General features: G+C 38.1%; 1 protein-coding gene across 1 annotated transcript in view; it reads left to right on the forward strand.

Annotated features, from left to right (window-relative positions):
* The first annotated feature begins 17,833 nt into the window (after window positions 1-17,833).
* The window catches only part of AGMO (alkylglycerol monooxygenase), a 187,727-nt gene continuing 186,626 nt past the window's right edge, over window positions 17,834-18,934 (forward strand). The window contains 2 exon segments of the mRNA XM_065831932.2: window positions 17,834-17,942; window positions 17,945-18,162. Of these exon segments, the coding sequence (XP_065688004.2) occupies window positions 17,834-17,942; window positions 17,945-18,162 (327 nt within the window).

Below are 18,934 nucleotides of genomic sequence, written 5' to 3' on the forward strand. Positions count from 1 at the left end.
TAAATAATCCTTTTAAAATAATTCTGGTCTCTTTACGGTGATTTCATAGGAAACTAAAAGTTTTTTTTGTAAAAGTCCTAAGCAGCTCTGCCTTTTCCAGATCTTTCAGAACTTAGTCTGTGGGCAACACAAAGCTATGTTTTCAAATTTAGGCTTTTAATCTTGGATAAACCTTCTACCTTGATCCATTTGGGAAACTCTTTCCTTTAGCAGGAAAAAGGCCTCTAGCATCTAATGCTGTCTTCAGCCAAAAACAACAAGAGCCTGTTCAATCATTTTTCCCGATTTAGAGCAAATATAAAGGGTTATTTTGTTGGACCTTGTTGAAATGGATGAAAAGGAATAAATATCAGGAAGGGATGCATACTCACATTGTGCCTTTGTTCAATAAGCAGTTCAAAAGAAAAAAAAAAAAAAGAAAATATCTCCAAAAATTTGGAGATTAATTGGAGCAGGTAGTGTGATAGAAGGAGCTGAGTAAAAGGCAGAGTGAGCAAGAAATGTGCATATCCTAGTAAATGCCTGTGAACATTCCCTGTAGCTCTGCGACATGGAGCAGTAGGGCATCACTAAAGTTAAATGCCATCAAGAACTCTGTGTCTGTCTTCCAAATCCTTTCCACTGTAGGCTGGATCTTTCTTGCATGTTAATTATTGTCACTGTTTAAAATATCCAGGCAATAGGTAACTAATTTCTTGAAAGGTTTCAGAGCATTTTATTGATTCCAGCAGTTAAGGGGTCTTGCATTTGTTTCTTAGGTTCTTTTTCAAATGCCTTTGTCATACAAAATTGCTCAGAATGGGAGTGGAATAGAGAAGTAAGCCAACTACTTTTGAATACTTACTATTTTTTATTTCATGGCTGGATGGGAGAGTGTTTTGGGGTGGTGGTGCTGACTATTGAAACAGGAAAAAAAACCCTATTGATTCAGACTAAAACTTTTTATTCTTGTGGTTTTTTTTTTTCACCCTCTTAAATGAAATATAGCTACATTTCAAAATGAAAAATTAGAATGAAATTTGAAAAAAAAAAGCATCTCAACTTCAAATGACAGTGAGTCAAATATAATGTGACTTTTTTTGCTAGTAAAGAGGGGAGAGAAGATTCTTGTATTTCAAATACTCTATTTGCCAAAAATGCCTTTTCAGGTTTACAGAATTGTTTGTTGCTGGCTTTCATACAATGTTTAAGACTAAACCTGAAAAGGGATCAGCTGACATTTTATGGAACAAATGGATGTGCCTTATTTACATTACCTGAAATGCACCAGCAATCTGTTCCTAGCCCAAGGCATTTTGAGAGGTGGATCATTCTGTTAGCAACACCATGGCATTTTTGGAGTTACAGTAACATTGGTATCATATCTGTCCAGAGTCTACATCTCTTTGATTTTCTCTTGTTAGTGTATCACTGAGGCAGACACAGAAATGTGTAATCTTAGGAAACATACACAGAAAATCTATTTGTCTGTCAAATGGCAGTGATGTTAACAGTTTAATTTTCAACATGGTGGATGATAAGAATTCTTTTTTCTGCTGTCTCTGGGGTACAAGGCTATATATTATTTGCAGGGTTTCTTTCTCTTCCCTTATGACTTGAGGTATTATTTTGTCGTTTTGTTTACTATGGCTTCATTGTTTTCAGGTTTATTTTGACAACAGCAATTCAAGAGGTGTGCTTAAAACAACACCATTGCAACCTAGCTCAATTTATTAAATCACAAATTGGAAATAGTTTGGGAATTTAATTAAATGCTTATCTTTTCTTGACTTTCTTTGCTTTTCATTGGATCCAAAAATAGTCAAAAAAGGAGCACAAGGACAGACTCTATACCTATTTCTTTCCACTAGAGGCCAAGTTTCAAGGTAGTTTATGTATCCTGCTTTCTTAAATGAAGGCTCTGACGACTGCAATAATATTATTTGTACAAATAAAGAAAGAAACACCACTAGGACATGCACTCTTAAGTAGCTATAAGGAAACATAGTTATGTAAGTTAGGGACAAAAAGTCAGCTTGAGCCTTCATTTAGAATTTCCTGGCTTCAGTCAGTTTATGTCTCTTGGGTGAGCTTGTATTTAATAGAGTACATGCAGTATTTAAGATGGGCTACAAGATTCAAGAAATTTTAAAGAGTAATGTTTAACCAATTACATACTGTAATTTAATACCGTTATGTAATGTGTGTGGACTGAAGGGGAGAATACTGTACATAACCTGGATGTCTATATTAATTTAAAAAAGGCAATGTAGCAAATAGCTGGCAATAACTGGCATGGGACTTCAGTGGTGATGCTCATTATTACTTCAGATTAATAAGGACTTACTAGAGATCATTGGCTTGTATATATTTCTATTTCTTTTCATTTTAAGTCCATAGTCTTTTGACATTTTTACAGCTGAAAGCTGCAGTGTAGGAATCAATTTCAATGTAATTTAAAGCCCCTGGCTGTTAGTCAGGGCCTCCATATGGCATAATAAGAGGTTATCACAGTCATCTGTATAAACTGCAAATGTATTAGAAGTTTCTCACCCATTTATTACCTCTGTCCAAGTCGTGGATGCAGATGTTAGCCCTTGTTCTTTTTCTGGCATCTGAACTGTCATGACTCCAACCTGCAGAAATTCAATGAAACTTCACTTTCATTCAGTTGAAAACAATCACCTGGGCAGTAGACTTAGTATCACAAACAGAGAAGACCTCAAAAAGTGTTGTAAATGAAGAGCTTGTTAAACAGTAGTTGTAGTAGAAAATAATCACAGCTCCTTTTTTATGCAGTGTTTTTCTGTAGATAGACTCTAAAGATATTTTAAGAAAGCTAATTTTTGAAATAGCCTTTTAAATGGGTAATGAAGTAATTTGTACTGGCCACCTTGTATCATAGGCCCAGTAAAACTTCTGGGATTAGGTTCTGTGCCCTACTAAATGTCCTGTGAGGACTTGGTTCTGTTCTTCATCTTATTTGGGCCTTGAATGCTTTCTACGACAATCTTTTCCAACCCTCACAACCGTGAGTCCTTCTCCCTAACAGGATTCACCAAAATAAAGTGCTTTAGTATTTAGGGATACATTCTCATCCTTAGTGTCACCATGAATATATAGACACTGTATATGTTACATATGCTTGCTTATGGACTGCAGGGTTTTTAGAAATATGACTATTCTGAATGCTTACCACATTGTTTGCCAAAAAAGTCACATGCACAGCTGAGAAAATACTGAAATAGGCATTTTCCCAAATTAAAAATTTATCTTTAAAAGTGCCCTTAGAAAAATTTTATGTGATCACCACAGAAATGCATTTAAGAGAGTAAAAACTACTAGAGGAGAAAAAAAAAACAACTAGTTTGGAATGACAACACATTGTAAATAATTTTATAGATGTATTTCTATAATTCTTACATATATACCTATTAATTGGTACTGGGAAAAGAAAATGAACAATTTTGGGGTTCATAAATGACATGAGGTACAACATAGAACTGTTACTTTTCTAACTTTGGCATATATGTGTAAAATTTGATTCTGATGGCAAAATTATGAAGAGTTCTCAAGAACCCTTTTATATAGAATATTTTTTGCAAAAAAGAAGTAAAGATTCTTCTAAGGAAGCAAAGGACCTCATCTAAAGCCTATAGATGGCAATGGAAAGATTACGATTGATTTCACAGGGATTTGGATTGAGCCCAAAATACACACAAAAGTTCATACAAATCAGTGAACAGTCCAGGATTAAGACATTAGCCAATAATTTCCAAAGTGACTGTTGACTTTGTGCCTCTGTTATGACACACGGTATCCTGATTTCAACAAAGTTTTGAGTACACAGTGAAAATTAGGACCACTTTATGGAAATCTGAGTTGAGGACTCCATATTACTAGCCAGTTAAGAAAATTTTGTTCTTCGTTTTAACAAGTCTTATAGTAAGGGATTTCTATGGCTGGCAAATCATCACATTATGTTATTAAATCATAGGTTTCATAACCAATATAAAAGAAACTTGCTATGCTGCTTTCCTTCTCATGTAATTTGTAGCATTAGTAGATAAGAAAAATAAAGCACATTATATATAGAAGTAGGTTTGAACAGATGTTCCCAAATGGTTGCGAGGAGCGGGGGAGGGTTGGGGTGTTGAGGAAGGTAAAACTTTCCTTCCACTCAGATGTCTGTCTTGAATTTCTCACAGTTTTTGCAGACAGTTTGGCTTGCTTCCAACATACATCGTTGCCTGTCTGGTATGAAAAATGCCATCTGTGGTGTATGGAAGTTCTTTCTTTAAAAGTGGTCTGCTAATTATTCTTCAGGCAGGTGTTACTAAAGTGAAGTCAGGTGTCAAGCACAGTATAACCTTCAAATTGCCTAAAATTGTGCTGTTCTTATATGCTGTTCTTTCCCAAAAGAATAGATCAGAATATTACAGAGAATTGAAATGTTGGTTGATAGAGGATTGAGATGACTCATGCAGCAGTATATATTGTGGTGACACTCAAAAACTTAAAGGATGTGGGTTGAATGAAGTGTACACATTTTCCAAAACAAATATGCTTCTGATTCTTATAAGCTGCCTTTCTGTTCTTTACGTTTGCACTGCCATCTTGCAGAATGTTAAAAACCCTGATGCTCTCAGAAACTTCAGGCAGGGTAAAAGGTGGTGGAAAGAATTTCCTTCTGTGCTTTAGTAGACTGGGAGAGCTGTTTGTTGAAAAGAGTGTGGAAGATGGCTGTATTGTGTGAATGACACCTGCAAATTCTCACCTATATTCACTCTCCAAAACACTTGTGCTTTAAAGCTTTTTGAAGATTAATAGGATGGTTAATGGGCCAGAATCAACACATGGGGGCTGCAGGCAGCCATTCAACACATCCATGAGCCCTGGCTCCCAGGGTAAGTGCTGCTGCTGCCTCTCATTTACAATAGTTAGTCTGCTCCTCTCCTCCTTACATGACATCAGCCCTCCCAACAGAAGATGAAAACTCCCCACACTGAGCCAGATGTTACAACACTTTTCTCTCCCTAGCAGATGAGTGTTGTTAGGAGGTGAGGGATTACCAGTATAAATGTAAGGCTTCCTATTTCCTATGCTGTTTTCAGAAGGTCCTTTGAATAAACAGTCCTTTTACTCTTTGTAGTCTTGGCATTCAGAATGAATGACAGTGTCAGTGGTTTAAAAAAACGAGGATGAGGAAAGCACAGGCACATTTATTCCTTTTGACAGTAAAACTTCACATTGTTTGCTTTATCAGTGACAAAAGTAATCCAACTTTCTCCTCAGCTTTATGCAGAGTCCTTGACAAAATATATACAAGAGATTGATATGACACAGAGATAAAGAGCAGTCCTATAAGTAACTGAGTACCTACTGCTGTTACATTTTTGATCAACCCTGAGACGTGTGGATGATTTTGAACTACCAGTCTTCTACTATGAAGAACAGTTTTACTTTCATGAAGAATTCCTCTTGTGTTTTCCATATCATGCTTAGCCTCTGACTGACTTAGCATATTCTGATGACGACACGTACACAAAGCAGTGGCAAGTGGCATTATTGAGATGATTTCCTTTTTGGCTCAGCCAGATTCCTGTTAAAAGTTATACGGACTCTTAAGAGACTAACAAAAGAAGAATTAAAGATCCAGCAATGGTATGGAGATAAGCCTGATGGAGCTGGAGTTAGGATCTTGTGAAATTAAAAGCAGACTTTGTACGAGTACATTTATTGAAATATATCACTGGCATTTCATTACACAACAAAACCAAAAAACCCTAAAATTTTTCCTTGACCTATGTTGAATACATATCGAACCCCCAGTATTTACCTGTTAGAGTGGGTCCTTCATTAAATTTGCAGAATAGAAGCTTAGATAAACACATTTTGATTAGAAAGAAATGAAAGGAAAATAAAGCTGAAAATTGCACTGAAATTGATCTTTTGATATAATGCATTCATGGCTAAAATCCATTCCATGCCTGCTCACGTTATGGATTAAATGAGGATGGAGACATATATTTGTGTCTGAGTCCATCCTACAGTGGCCTTTTGAATATCTTTGTGAAAACAGCATTTGACAGACCAATACAGAGATTTATTTTAATTCTATCAGGAGACTATAGTTTCCTAACATGTTTGCAAGATACATGTAAATACCTTCCACTGTCTCGGAATAGCAGAAAATCACAACAATATAAAAAAAGGCTTGTTTTCACTGAACAGTACCTTTGGAGTCATCTTTGATGAGTTTGATAAAGCTCTGAGGACCAAGGTGAGTATAGGTTTCTCAGAAATTTTGACAGCAAAAGATTATATTATCATCCAGGTATTTAAATTTTCATCTAGAGAATAATGCTGTAAGGTATATGCAGCTTTACGCAAACCATGAGCACCTATTATCCCTATTTTTGCCTATCGCTGCTGTGCAGTTCTCTCTGAGGTTAAAATTTAGAGCTGCATAACAATTCAGAGAATGACAACGGAAGAAGTGAATGTGAATAATGATGTATCTAACCACAACTCCAATTTTCTTACTTAGCACCACTTTGATTACTGCAATTATACAAACTATATTTAAATTGGGACACTGGAATCATCTTCTGGTTTTTAATTTTTCCTATCTGGAAGGAAAACCATGTGTCGATTTTTTTTTTTTTTTTTCTTGTATAAAATATAACTTGTGATTTTTACTAACTGTCTCACATATCAACTGATTAATGGCAATTGCCTCAGACCAGCATCAATAAAATCATGCCTGGGCATTGTATCTCTCAAATGCACAGAGAGTATGACAAAGAAGGATGAAAAAGAATTGTTATCTCAGTTCCCATATTGATTTTCTCCTATTCAAGCACAAATGTGTCCTAACCTGGCATAGAACATGAGATTTCATTTTACAAGTGATGCTGTGATACTCAAGGCATTAAGGATATGTTATTTTCAAGGACATTTGAGATCTTTTTCTGTGTGTCTGTGAGTTCCAAAATCAAGCGAAGGCTTAGTGATGTATATGAGATGAAAACAAATCAAATCATTCTTCTGATTCATCAGGACTCTTCACAGATTCTATCTATTATATCTATGCTATATCTCTGATCATAGAGTACTCAATCTGTGAATATTTTGGAAAAGGTAATTCTTGTTCTGTGGAAAATTTTATATTTGAAATTAGTTTCAACCTGATCATAACAAAATCATCCACAAACATTTACAAAGCAAAATTGAAACTTCTAGAGAACACATATATATAATCTTTTGAGTTAGAATGCTACTTTCACATTTCATTTTTTAAATTAGGAATTGATAAAATTGTGGTTTGTCTTCACACTATTGCAGTGGCTTAGGTATCTCACACAGGTGTGATTCAGAAAAAAAACTCAAAATTAGATTAAATACTTGAATGAGTACTTATGAGAGAATTTCAGTTGCCCAAAATAGCCAAGGAAAGTAATGTAGAGATTATTCCTCTTCTCATCTGGGTAAATATAAAGAAAACTCTCGGCTTCTGAAACGCCAGTTGGCATGAAGTCCAAGACGTTATTAATATGGTAATGTCAGTAAGACAAAATCTCTGCAGAGGAAGTTTATGTAGGAACGTGCTTCACTGGAGCAGAATGACTGGATGTGTCAGATATCAATATTTTGCACACTATTTGCATACCTGGTGGTTCAGAATTATAACCAAATGTCTCATTGCAGATTCTAACGTCAGCTACAGTATTGTAATGCTAAAGCAAATACAGATCTGCATGCGATCATTACATCTAATTTCTAGAAGAGAAAAAAAACCCCAACAACAAAAATATACCAAACCAAACAGAAAAAAAAAAAAAAAAAAGGAAACAAGCCTCTAATAAGCCTTTTCATTGACAATTTTCTTTGCTCACAACATTAGAGTGAAAGCCAGGGTTTTCCCAGCTTGAAAGGTAAACAAGGTGAAAAAATATAAAGGCAAAAAAATATTGAGAGCAAAACTGGAGACATAAATCAACATGTTTCAAATTCCTTTATCTTTGTGACAACACTTGGACTCCAAAGGTTCACCTGTATTCAGTGGCACTTCTCAAAGACAGCCTGAAGTTAATATTAACTTTCTTCTCTGTTTCTGAAGAGTTGCTAGAGCAAAATCTGCATTTATTCTTGGTTTCGCCACTGCCTCTCACTGCATTTGAAATCCAAAGGTATACCTCCCCGTCGCCCAAAAGAAAGGACTAATGAAGTTACAGAAGTGGCTCAAACATATCAACAGCAATTTAACTGATCGAGAACCGTGGTCTAAAATCTTCATCAATTTAAAAGTAACTACAGAGTTGTGAGGTCAATGTAATTTTTCTTTTTTAACTCAAAAATGTAAAATAATACATTTTAGAAATTTTAGTGCTTTATTCAGATTGCCTATTCAGATTGTGCTGAATTTTGTAATCTTTTAAGAATGAACATCCATTCACTAGGTAGCTCATCAGTCTCTTAAAAGTCAGATAGATGGTTCCTATCAAAATAATGGAGCTGATTCATTGCAAACCTGCTCTATGTAGACAAAAATGACCCAGATAGTTGCATCTGGATTCTTGCAAATCTTTTTCTAGTTTTCCACTATTTTGTCTCTCGGTATCTTGAAAAATTTTCAGAAAAAACCCCACGATCCCCTAAGCGTCCCTCAAAAACTACACATACAGATCTTACTATCCTGATTAGGCTTTGGCTCAGACAGTAAATCAGTAAGTATTTCAGAACAGGTAAACAGCACAGCAAATAAAATTTTACCGACATCTTGACCACAGCTGCTGTTTAAGTTACTTTGTAACACTGGAAGGATTTCCCACAACAAAATATCAGGGAATACATTCCATACTTATGACATACAAATTTAAAGCCCATTTCATTCCCTGAACATAAAAAGAGATTAGAAACATTCATGAATATATGGAAAACTGAATTTTGGAACTAGGATGAAGGAGGAAAAAATAGGCATAAGTCAATTTTGTAGTGAATAGTCTATTTTTCCTCAAAGTGATGTGTATGCACAAGTGAAATTTCTATTTATCTTTTAATTTATAATCACCATATAAAAAAAAGAAGCAGGAAAAAAAAAATCCCAGCAAACAAACCTTTTGCTGCAGTAAAGCATGACAAATATATGACATATATTACTTGTAATTTGTCTGATCATACTTATTTCAATCATTTATTTATAAAATAACTTTTAGAGTTATTCTTCCTTTTTATACTATATTAAAAAGTGTGGAGCATGAAATCAACTTCAAGCTTGCAAAATGAAAACCACTCAAAAATTGAATTAAGTTTAACAGACAGTCACAGTGCTTAAGCATGATGGTAGTCTTCAATTAGCTCAAAATATGTTACCTTCTACCAGGACCTCTAACTAGATTTCTGCTCTATATTTCAAATATTCCAGAAAGTTTTGGGTTTCTATGAATTTTCATTTGTTTGCTTGGCCTTTTTTTTTTTTTTCACATGACATTTTTCCCAAAAAAAAAAAATTCAGATTTCATTGCATTTAATTTATTAATTAGTTTTTGCTCTAGTTGTAACTTTTCTTCAGTCTAGATTACAGTTCTTAGCTGTTCCTGAAAGCTTCCAGGGCCTACTACAGCTAACAGCTTCAATTAATCATGTTCTAAATTGGAGACAGTTGATCAAGAAGGGCTTGCAACTTCTGCGTTTATCTGATTGCTGATTAGAAAAGAACTTATTTAGGTCAGCTGGACTACAGCTAATAGCTATTTTGGCAACTAGAGAGCCAGTAGGGTGCAAACAGTATGCTGGACTATCTCCAGGTAGGATGAGATTGCACAATATTGTAAAGTTTGGCTGTTGACATGTGACAGATAAATTACCTGGAGTGCATCTAAAGTACTGGAGCAATGAAAGATACCTTCATGCCACTTTGGGCCGTGAGGAGCACTTGGTGCTTCTTCCTGGGGTGGTCTCACAGTGGGAGGTGTGCTCTGGTTATGGTACTTAGGCACTGGGTAACATAGGAGCAAGAGCAGGAGGCTACTTGTGGATGAATGATGGATGGAGACTCTCAGGTGGAGGAGGCTGGCAGCTTGTGATTCCAGGCAGAAGGAGAAAGGCTCCTTTGTCCCCAAACCTGATTTTGCAGCATTGATGCAGTGTCTTCAAGGCAAGAAAGGGGAAAAAACTCTGCTAAGGGGGACCAGAGAGACAGCTGGACCAGAGCTGAGCACTAGCTCTGAACTGGTAGGGGACAGGGGCTGTGGACTCCTTTTGGGAGGTGGTGGTGTGACGATGTCCATCTCCTACCAAGCTTACTGGTACAGGAGGCTTTTTTGTGTGCCAGAGTTCCAGGTAACTTATTAGAAAAACAGAAAAGGAGATTTCTACCTCTCTGTGCTGGTTTGACTGAAAATGGGTTAATTTTCTTCATGCAGTTAGAAACCTTTTTGTAGCTAGCACAGTCATTATTTGGACTTAGTTTGAGAACAAGAGATAACACCCTTGGACAGAGTTAATGTTTTTATTGTTTTGGTCTGAGAGCCAGGGACACTCTGGGTGCTCTGTGCACAGGTGTGAGGCATTGAGGAAGAGGGACACGGATGGGGTGGAGCTTGACTGACATCCTGACTGATCAATAAGAGGATTCCATTCTGTTAGTGTCGTGCTCCCTATTTAAGGAGTTGGGGCCTTCCGGTTTATATCTCTCTCTCACTCTCACTCACTCTGTGGTACAGCTAGGGAAGTTTGGTTCAGGACATTTAGTTCAGCCCTTTGCTGTTTTGCAGAGGCCTCTGAGCCTTTCTGCCTTTTTCCTCTTTCTTCTCTCTTTGGGATCAGCTGCTGGGACAGGGCATTGCTTCCTGAAATTGGCTGGAGTGGATGGAGTACATGGAGAATTGCTTTGAATATATTTTATTTTATATTTTATTTTATATATGTATATATATTTACTAGTAGTGTATTAGTAGCTTATTATTTTATTAAAATGTGTTTATCTCAGTCCAAGTTTCTCCTTCCCTTTTGATTCTCTCCCCTATTGCAGGGGGAAGAAGAGCGGGTGAGTGAGTGGCTATTATGGTTGTATTGCTAGCTCAGGTTAAACCATGACACTCTTGAAAGGTGTTCTATCACCTTTTGTAGCCAAGCATTTTACTCTTTTTATTTTGCTCAAACACATTAACTACACTCAGCATTTATAACTCACTGTAGTTTACTTAAGGGAGTCATCCACAGAAAATAATTTCTTCCTCAAAGACTAGGGATTTTCATTCTAGAAAGAAATAGAAACTATGTGATTTTTCTGGGAAAAATGAAGTATTCCCTGTTCCTCATGCTAAAGAAAGAGTTGATTTAGGGTCAGATGATGCTTGAAGATTTCGAGCTTTAAAATAGTACCTAGTGATTTTTATCAAGTACATCTGCTGCTGCTACTAGAATATATATTTATAAAGATGTTCAGTATGAATTTATGGCAACTGCCTTTCTGTGAAAGTCCACATATATATATACACATAATCTCTATAATTCTCTCGGGCTGTTCTTTATGCTAAAAAATTCAGTATATTGGTTAGTCTTGCTTGAAAGGTGGTACTTCCTAAGATTCCACTCAGAAATGACCCAAATTATTCCTGCCTGTGCACATGCAGTAAACTGGTGGCACGTGCTATAGCTCATGTCATGAGATGTTTCATAATTTTGGATCTACCTACTGTTGACAGTCATATGCTCCTACTTCAAAAACATTAAAGAGACTATTTCAGTGATAACAAAGAGTTATAATCACTGGTCAGATAATACAAAGACCTATTAAATAGGTTATAACATGTCTGATCAAATGATTTTGATGCATATAGTATCTATCCTGAATCTGAGGTTTTAAGCTATACAATGCTGACATACCATGTAGGTTACAGTACGCAGCAACTTGAGCTCTGGTGTTCCTAATAAATTAAACCGAGATTTTCAGAAATAAAAGTGCAAGAAACTGCACAGCAGAATGTGCCAAACAAAATTTGGAAACATTCACAACAGGTGGGAAGGCTGTTCTTCTAAAGTTACTTGATAGGCCTGCCTTGAAGATGGAATTTATTTTTCCAGTAACTCCCATTCCAATCCCTCTTCCACCAAAAAAACCTGAAAACACAGTTTTCCTCAGTAGGACCAAAAGGTTAAAGTATTTCAAGACCAGAAAATGCTGAAAAAATAATACCAAAATACCGTTTAAAAGTTTCTGCCATATTCTTCATCTTGCCTGAGGACCCTGATGACTGCTCCCTGACTCACTAGGCAGCTCTGTTGTTTGCATCAGAGATGGGCATGAGCAACTCAGCTGGTGTGGGGCTGCTCACGGCTTAGAAGCAGCTTCTTGGAGCCGCTTCAGATTGCAGAGAGACAAGCAGACCAAGAAACGAACTCCAAGGAGTGGCAATAACTAACCTAATTAAGAGTGCACTTCTTTAGCAGATTGATAGCTGATTCCCCCAGTGGATGAGGCAGCCTGGGAACCCACCTGTGGGCAGCTGAGCAGCCCAGGCACTGAGGCATGCAGAGAGGATAGGCAATTGTACAGTCAGATCACATGTCTGTTTATTGACAAATCTTTCTACAGAGCTTAGGCATCAGGTAGAGAGATAAGTTTGTGCTGAAATTCCCAAGCTTTTCTCAGCAGGGTAGAGTCTAGACTACCACGTCTTCCTGATCGTCTTCTCTGTTGTAAATGTCCGTCTTGAATTCAGTCCAGAACAACTCCAGCCCATTTTAGCATTTTGTTTTGTTGGGCTATTTTTTCTGCTGATGAAGCATGTTAAAATGGCTCAGCGCAGTGTCCAATGACCACCAGGGCTTACACAAGGAAAGAGCTGAGAGTGCACAACATGCAGCTGTAAGTGCGGGCGGGCTGAAACCACCACTTAGGCTCCCTTGGGAACTTCTTGCCATTACAGCACTGTTCAAGAAGGCTACATGCAAACATGTCAGAGGACTTTCTGCTTGTGATTGGCTCCCCAAAATCAGTTAGAGCTTCAGGATGAACCTCCCTGTCCGTCTTCCTCGCACTCAACATAGCAACCACACCAAAAGGATTTTCTATCTCCAACATTGTTTTATTAGAATAGAAACAAAACCAAAGTTGCTTTTGAAATACAGAAAACTGAGGTTTCGCTGTTTGAGGACTAATAAAAATACGGAGTGTGAATGCCAACTCCCCTGCTGCTGACTTTGTCCTAACAGGGTGAGATGTTACCTTCAGACCTTGTACAAGCTTGCAACCTCAGCTGCTTTTCTAGGTTGCATCAATCTCTGCAAAGCTGCTCTGGTCTCCAGGAGAACCTCCCTCCAGCAGCTCTGAGCCACTGTTGTCCTCTTCCTGATCAGGCCTCTGCCTCCTTATCTCATGCTACATCTTCTATCTGCCACACCTTTTGAACAATCTTCTCATGGCTTCCCGATGGTCCCTTGTAGATTCCTTGAACAGCCACATCTTCCTGTCCTTCCAGAAGATGTCCCATGACCCCATCCATGTGTGGCAGCTAGAACATGGAGTAACAGCGAGCTTTCCTGTCCAGCCAAAACATATCCATAAAATGCAGTATATAATATATTTATGTGAATAGGCAAATAAAAGAAAAAAACTACCATCCTGCTAGAGACTGGCCTTCCAGAAAAAAAAGGATAACTTTGAAAAAGGCAGTTACTGAAGTGCTCATGTAAAGGAAGCGTCAACTGTTTGGATGTAGTCGCATGCTGACATATGATAGCCTACTGAAGCCATATTTTTGGCAAATGCACAGGAGGTGGTGACTCCATGAGCTGTTCAGTTGATCTAATAACTTGCTGCTGCTAAAATGAAGAAGTTCTGTTTTCACCTCATCCTCCCATCTCTGGTGTGTGTGTGGTCCTACCCTCCTCATCCTTGGCTTTCATCTCCACTCCTGCATTTCCTGGACCCTCTCATGAGCCACTTAGTTCACTAGAGCAGTAGAAAAACGTAAAACCATTTCTTTTATGGCTTAATTTCTTGCTATGTGAGTTGGTGAGGCATATCAACTAACCAACTCATGGAGGAACCCTGTCAGACTTTGTGCCAGGGCTAGGTAAATGGTGGAGGAAGCGTGTTGGAAGTAAGGAGGGAGAGAGCAGTGCTGCCCACCCATTTTCCAGCAGAAAATCAGCATCTGGTTCAGCTATATAGAGGACCAGATTCTTAGGTGCAAATGATTACCATGGTCAATATGCTATGGGACAGAGGAAGGAAGATAAGGAATATTAAGAATTAAAAAAAAAAAAAGATATTTTCTCCATAAGAGAATGGAGAAACATATCAGGCACGTCACTGTTCAAAAACAAAACCAAACCCCAATGACCAAACACAGAGAACCCCCAAAACCCAGAAAATGAACAAACAAGAAAACCAAAACCCAAACCTGCTATAGGATCAAGAACAGATGCTAATAACAAATAAAGTTCTAAGACTGGTATGTACATTTATCACAGTAAGTTTCCCCAACAGACTACTTGAAGGGTGTATTATTTTCTCTGGACATTTTGGCAACCCTTGAATAAATTGATTTTGCTAACAAGTTGTACTGAATTAAATAATTTAGAGGGATCATGTATGAGCGCTGTGCTGTGGTTAGCAGTCCTCCATAGAAGAAATAGAGAGTTAGCAATAAGTGGCTAAGTACATGGCATAGAATTGATTAATATGCAAAACATCGCTGTCTTCAGGTTTTTGGAGTCAGTATTATGCTGTTACTAAGAATTGTGTATTAATACATGTAGCTTATAAAATATGAACAAACATGGGAATTTTTTTAAAGGTAATGTATGATGTGGGGTTTATCGCTGGCAAAGATAATGTTGAAGATATTTCATAATATCAGTTTTATAATAACACTGATGCATCTAGTGCTTCTCTAATGAGCTCCTGGAGTAGTGACACACAAAAAAAAAATCTGACATCTGCTTATCCCAATGCACTCAAGGTGTTGCTGTATTCAGAGATACTACTAAGTAACTGGAGCATACCAAGCCCAGCTCAGTTCTGGACATGATTCAGTTTGCTGTGAATGATTGCCAAGGCAGACTATATCGCCCATCCCAATTTCAACCTGCCCTAATTCCCTTTACGAGTTTCTTGTTTAGTACTGGTTTAATGCTCAGAGAGACCTAAACAGGAAGCGTCTGGGCGTTCTCTGTTCATGAAGTGGGTGGGATGGAGTTCTTTAGAGAAAACAAAATATGATCCACCTACAGATCATGTTAGGCCAGTTCCCCAATTTCCTCTAAGTAGAACAGAGGCTTTTGTTGCCTTAGTTACTGGAATGATCTACTAGTCAACAACAGAATCCCAGTCTCCAGACAGAACATCCTTCTGCATTTCTGATGGCAGGATAGGATGGGAAATATCTACATTTGTATTTTTTGTTGTAAAAAGCCGGGGGGTAGGGGAGGATCAGGTTATTAAACTTTGCAAAAAAACTAAAATAATTTTAAAAAAATCAACTCTTGCAAAAAAAATCTTGCAGGGTCAGTGAATGGAGGGAGCATTGCCTGGTAGAGGGTTAGAGCTTCCACAAAAGCAACATTTCTGAATGTTTTATTTTCTATTCCTTTCTTAAGGACAAAAAGAATGAGCACTGGAAACTGCATACTAAGTTGCAAGGCTTAAAGAGACAACAGCAGCTACATTTGCACAGACAGATTACTGAAGCCTGTTTAAAACTCATAGATGCTTCAGATAGGATTTTAAATTTTTCTTCTCCTCACCAGAGGTGTAGCTATTGTAGCAACAACATCTATTTTTCCTTGGACACAGAAGCTGGAAAACACAACCCATCTGCTTCCCCTGTGAGGCATCATCAAATCCAAATTCTTTCCTTTAGTTTTGAAAACAAGAATTTCATTGTGGTGATAATTTATACTGAGATGAGTGTCCAAAACAATAATTTTTAAGAAACTGTAGAGTCCCAAGAAACTAATGGAGTCTCTTATTTTCCAAGAATGCTGTAATATGAGGCAGTGGTTTTGTGACACCTGAAATGTTTCTCACCTTGTACTACTCACCCCAGAAGGGTCCCCAGATACTGTGCAACAACTTTTTTTTTTGGTAGGATTAAGTTTTGGTCATTTTAACTCTGTGAGCTCATAGTGGAGCAAGATGAAGAGCAGCACTAGAGCAATGAAAGACTCAGGGTGGCCTGCTGGGGTGATGTGGCTGTGGTTGGGGTGAGTTCAAGGAGTCTGAATGTGAGAGTAACACCATAGAAATACTCAGGCTAATCTAAGTGGAAAAGCAAACGTTTTCTACCATATGTCATTGCCTGCAATGAAGATCTAGTCAGAATGCTGTTGATTTGTGTGATTTTGAGTATGCTCGGAATTTTCATTTAGATGAATTCGGACTTTAGAAGTTAATGACTAGAGATATATAAGAACCTCAAATTACCATAAATCAATACTGAAGTTGAGGAGAACATTAGGATGTAATTCTAAAGCATTTTAGTAAGTGTATTAATTTTTACTTATAAGTACTAGCATAAACTATATATATTAGGAGAGTGCCCAAATGTATTTCATTATTAATACCATTTTAAAATACTTGTGGCTTTGTTCAGCTTAACAAAGTGAAATATTTTTATTGGTACTTCCAATAATTTTCTGACATTCACGCACTACATTATTGTTACATTGAATATTGTTACTGCGGAATATTGCTTAAATCTAACCCCCAGCTGTTGTTTAAATGGCAACATATTTAATGTAAGCATCACAAATGTGCATTACTTCAATTATTCTAATGTCAATTTCTACATCTGTTTATTTTCCTAAATAGAAACTTCAGTTGAAATGACCTGTCATATTTCCTTTCCAAAACTAAGGGTTGATTCAGTGTATAATTTTTTTTCTTAATTCAGTGACTGGCAGGATTTAAAGTGTGGCAAAATTGTTTACAGCAGGATTTACAGTTCATTTCTTCTGCAAAACTGTAATAGAACTGAATGTTTGAGATAAAGGGGTTGTTGGGACATTGTGTTATTTCTGGTTAATCCATTTTACTGCAAAACTTATTATTTGTACTAATGCCAAACATATCGAGGGTGATTGACAAACATTTGACAGGGAAATGCATGCTCCTGAGCTTCAGGCTGAAGGCCTGAATGTACAAAGCCTGTCCTTATGCCCATTTCTAAATGTGATTTTCTACAGGGATGTAGCATATGTATTTATTTTCACTGTTTCTTTATATTTTGCTGTTTTTCCCTCTAAATTAAAGCATAATGGTCCCTTCCAATCCCTAACATTCTGTGATTCTGTGATAATAGGTGGCTTCTAGAGGCTACTTTCAGCATAGTCATGTTACTGAGATCTATATAAAATTGAGCCATGATAAACTCTTATGAAAGATAAAAAATTAAAAAAAAAAAATAATGGGAAGAGTACTAAACTTATACAGCTAACCAAAGGAACCAACAAGCACACTTCAGCATGTTTCCTAAAAAACCTTAACATTTTAATCACGTTAATTTTATAAAAATCTGAATTTTATGCAGAAATTGAAACCTGAGCAATGTTTGTGCATGTGTAGAAACCTATCTGAAGATGATATAGGATAACCAGATCTCTACTGTTTAGGGGTTTTCTCAGAGTGAGAATTGGGACATGCAGTGGGTAGGTGCGTAAGCACTTTCTCTTGACGCCCAGAATTGAGCCATGCACATTATGACACATACAACAAAAAACCAAACCAAGCAACCCCAAACAACAACAGAACGAACCAATCAAACCCCAAAACCCCAAACAACAAAAACAACAGCCAAAAAACCCAAACAAAACCAAACGAAAAACAACAAAAGAAAACAGCATGATTCAAAGAGAAATAAAACACTGGAGGCTTTCGCAGCAGCCTTCAAGCCCCTCAGAGCCGTGGAGAAAGGCAATAGGGCCGTCGAGCCACGTTAAAATTCGGGGCGCTCGGAGCAGGCGCCGGTGCGGAGCGGGGCGGGCCGGCGGCGGGTCCCCGCGGTCAGGGCACCCGCGGAGCGGGGACGCGGTAGCCGGGCCATGGGCAGCCAGGGGGGCGGCCCGCGGGCCACCGCGCCGGGACAGCAGCTCCGCGCCCTCTTCTATGCACTGCCGCCCGGCGAGAGCTCCTTCCGCACGGTGGAGGAGGTGCCCGACTACGTGGAGAAGGTGAGAGGCCCCTACCCTCCCCTCCTCCGGCCGCAATCTTGGCCGCCCCCTCCGCTCAGCCTGCGCGCAGCTGCCGCCTTCTTTTTTCCAAAAGGCACAGGCTGCCCAAGGAAGCAATGTCCGCAAAAGGGCACCTGAATTACGATTAAATACCTTAGCTTTCTTTGCTTTCACTCCTAGGCTCTCTGTCTGCAAGCTGCCTGTGTAACCATGCACTCTATTTTAATGTATTTTAAATGAAGGTTGAGATGCTTTCCCCTGATACCAGGAGCTAAAGTTTTCAGAGAAGCACCCCAAAATATCTGAGGGTTGATGCTAACCTGTTCAGTGCTGCTGGATGTAGTGACAGCAAATGGAACTGAGTAAACCGGAAAACATGATACTGTGTTTGGCTATTATGGTTCTCAAAACAAGAAAAAAGTCAGGTCTCTGTGCCCTGACAGCAAGTGCTACAAGCTCAAAGAAAGAAAAATAGAAATTAAAATAAAAAATAAAGATCGTTTAAGAGAATGAGAACAAATATTTGTGTTGGGACAGTGCTGTCTCCTAAAGCTCCAAGGCAAGAGTACAGAGGTCAAGGCTGAGCACTCCCTTGTCAGCAGGCAGCGTACATCCCTCCCTCCCCTCCTGCCCTGCCTGTTTATCCACTTCCATGAAGGTACCTTTGCTCCCTTCTGTCCTACCTATTGTACATACCTTGGTGCCCAGCTCCTGCTGAACCTGGAACCGATGTGGGCTTTTTATGGAGACAGCAAATAAACACTATTTTGCC

Source organism: Patagioenas fasciata, chromosome 2 (assembly GCF_037038585.1).
Source record: "Patagioenas fasciata isolate bPatFas1 chromosome 2, bPatFas1.hap1, whole genome shotgun sequence".
Taxonomy (NCBI): domain Eukaryota; kingdom Metazoa; phylum Chordata; class Aves; order Columbiformes; family Columbidae; genus Patagioenas; species Patagioenas fasciata.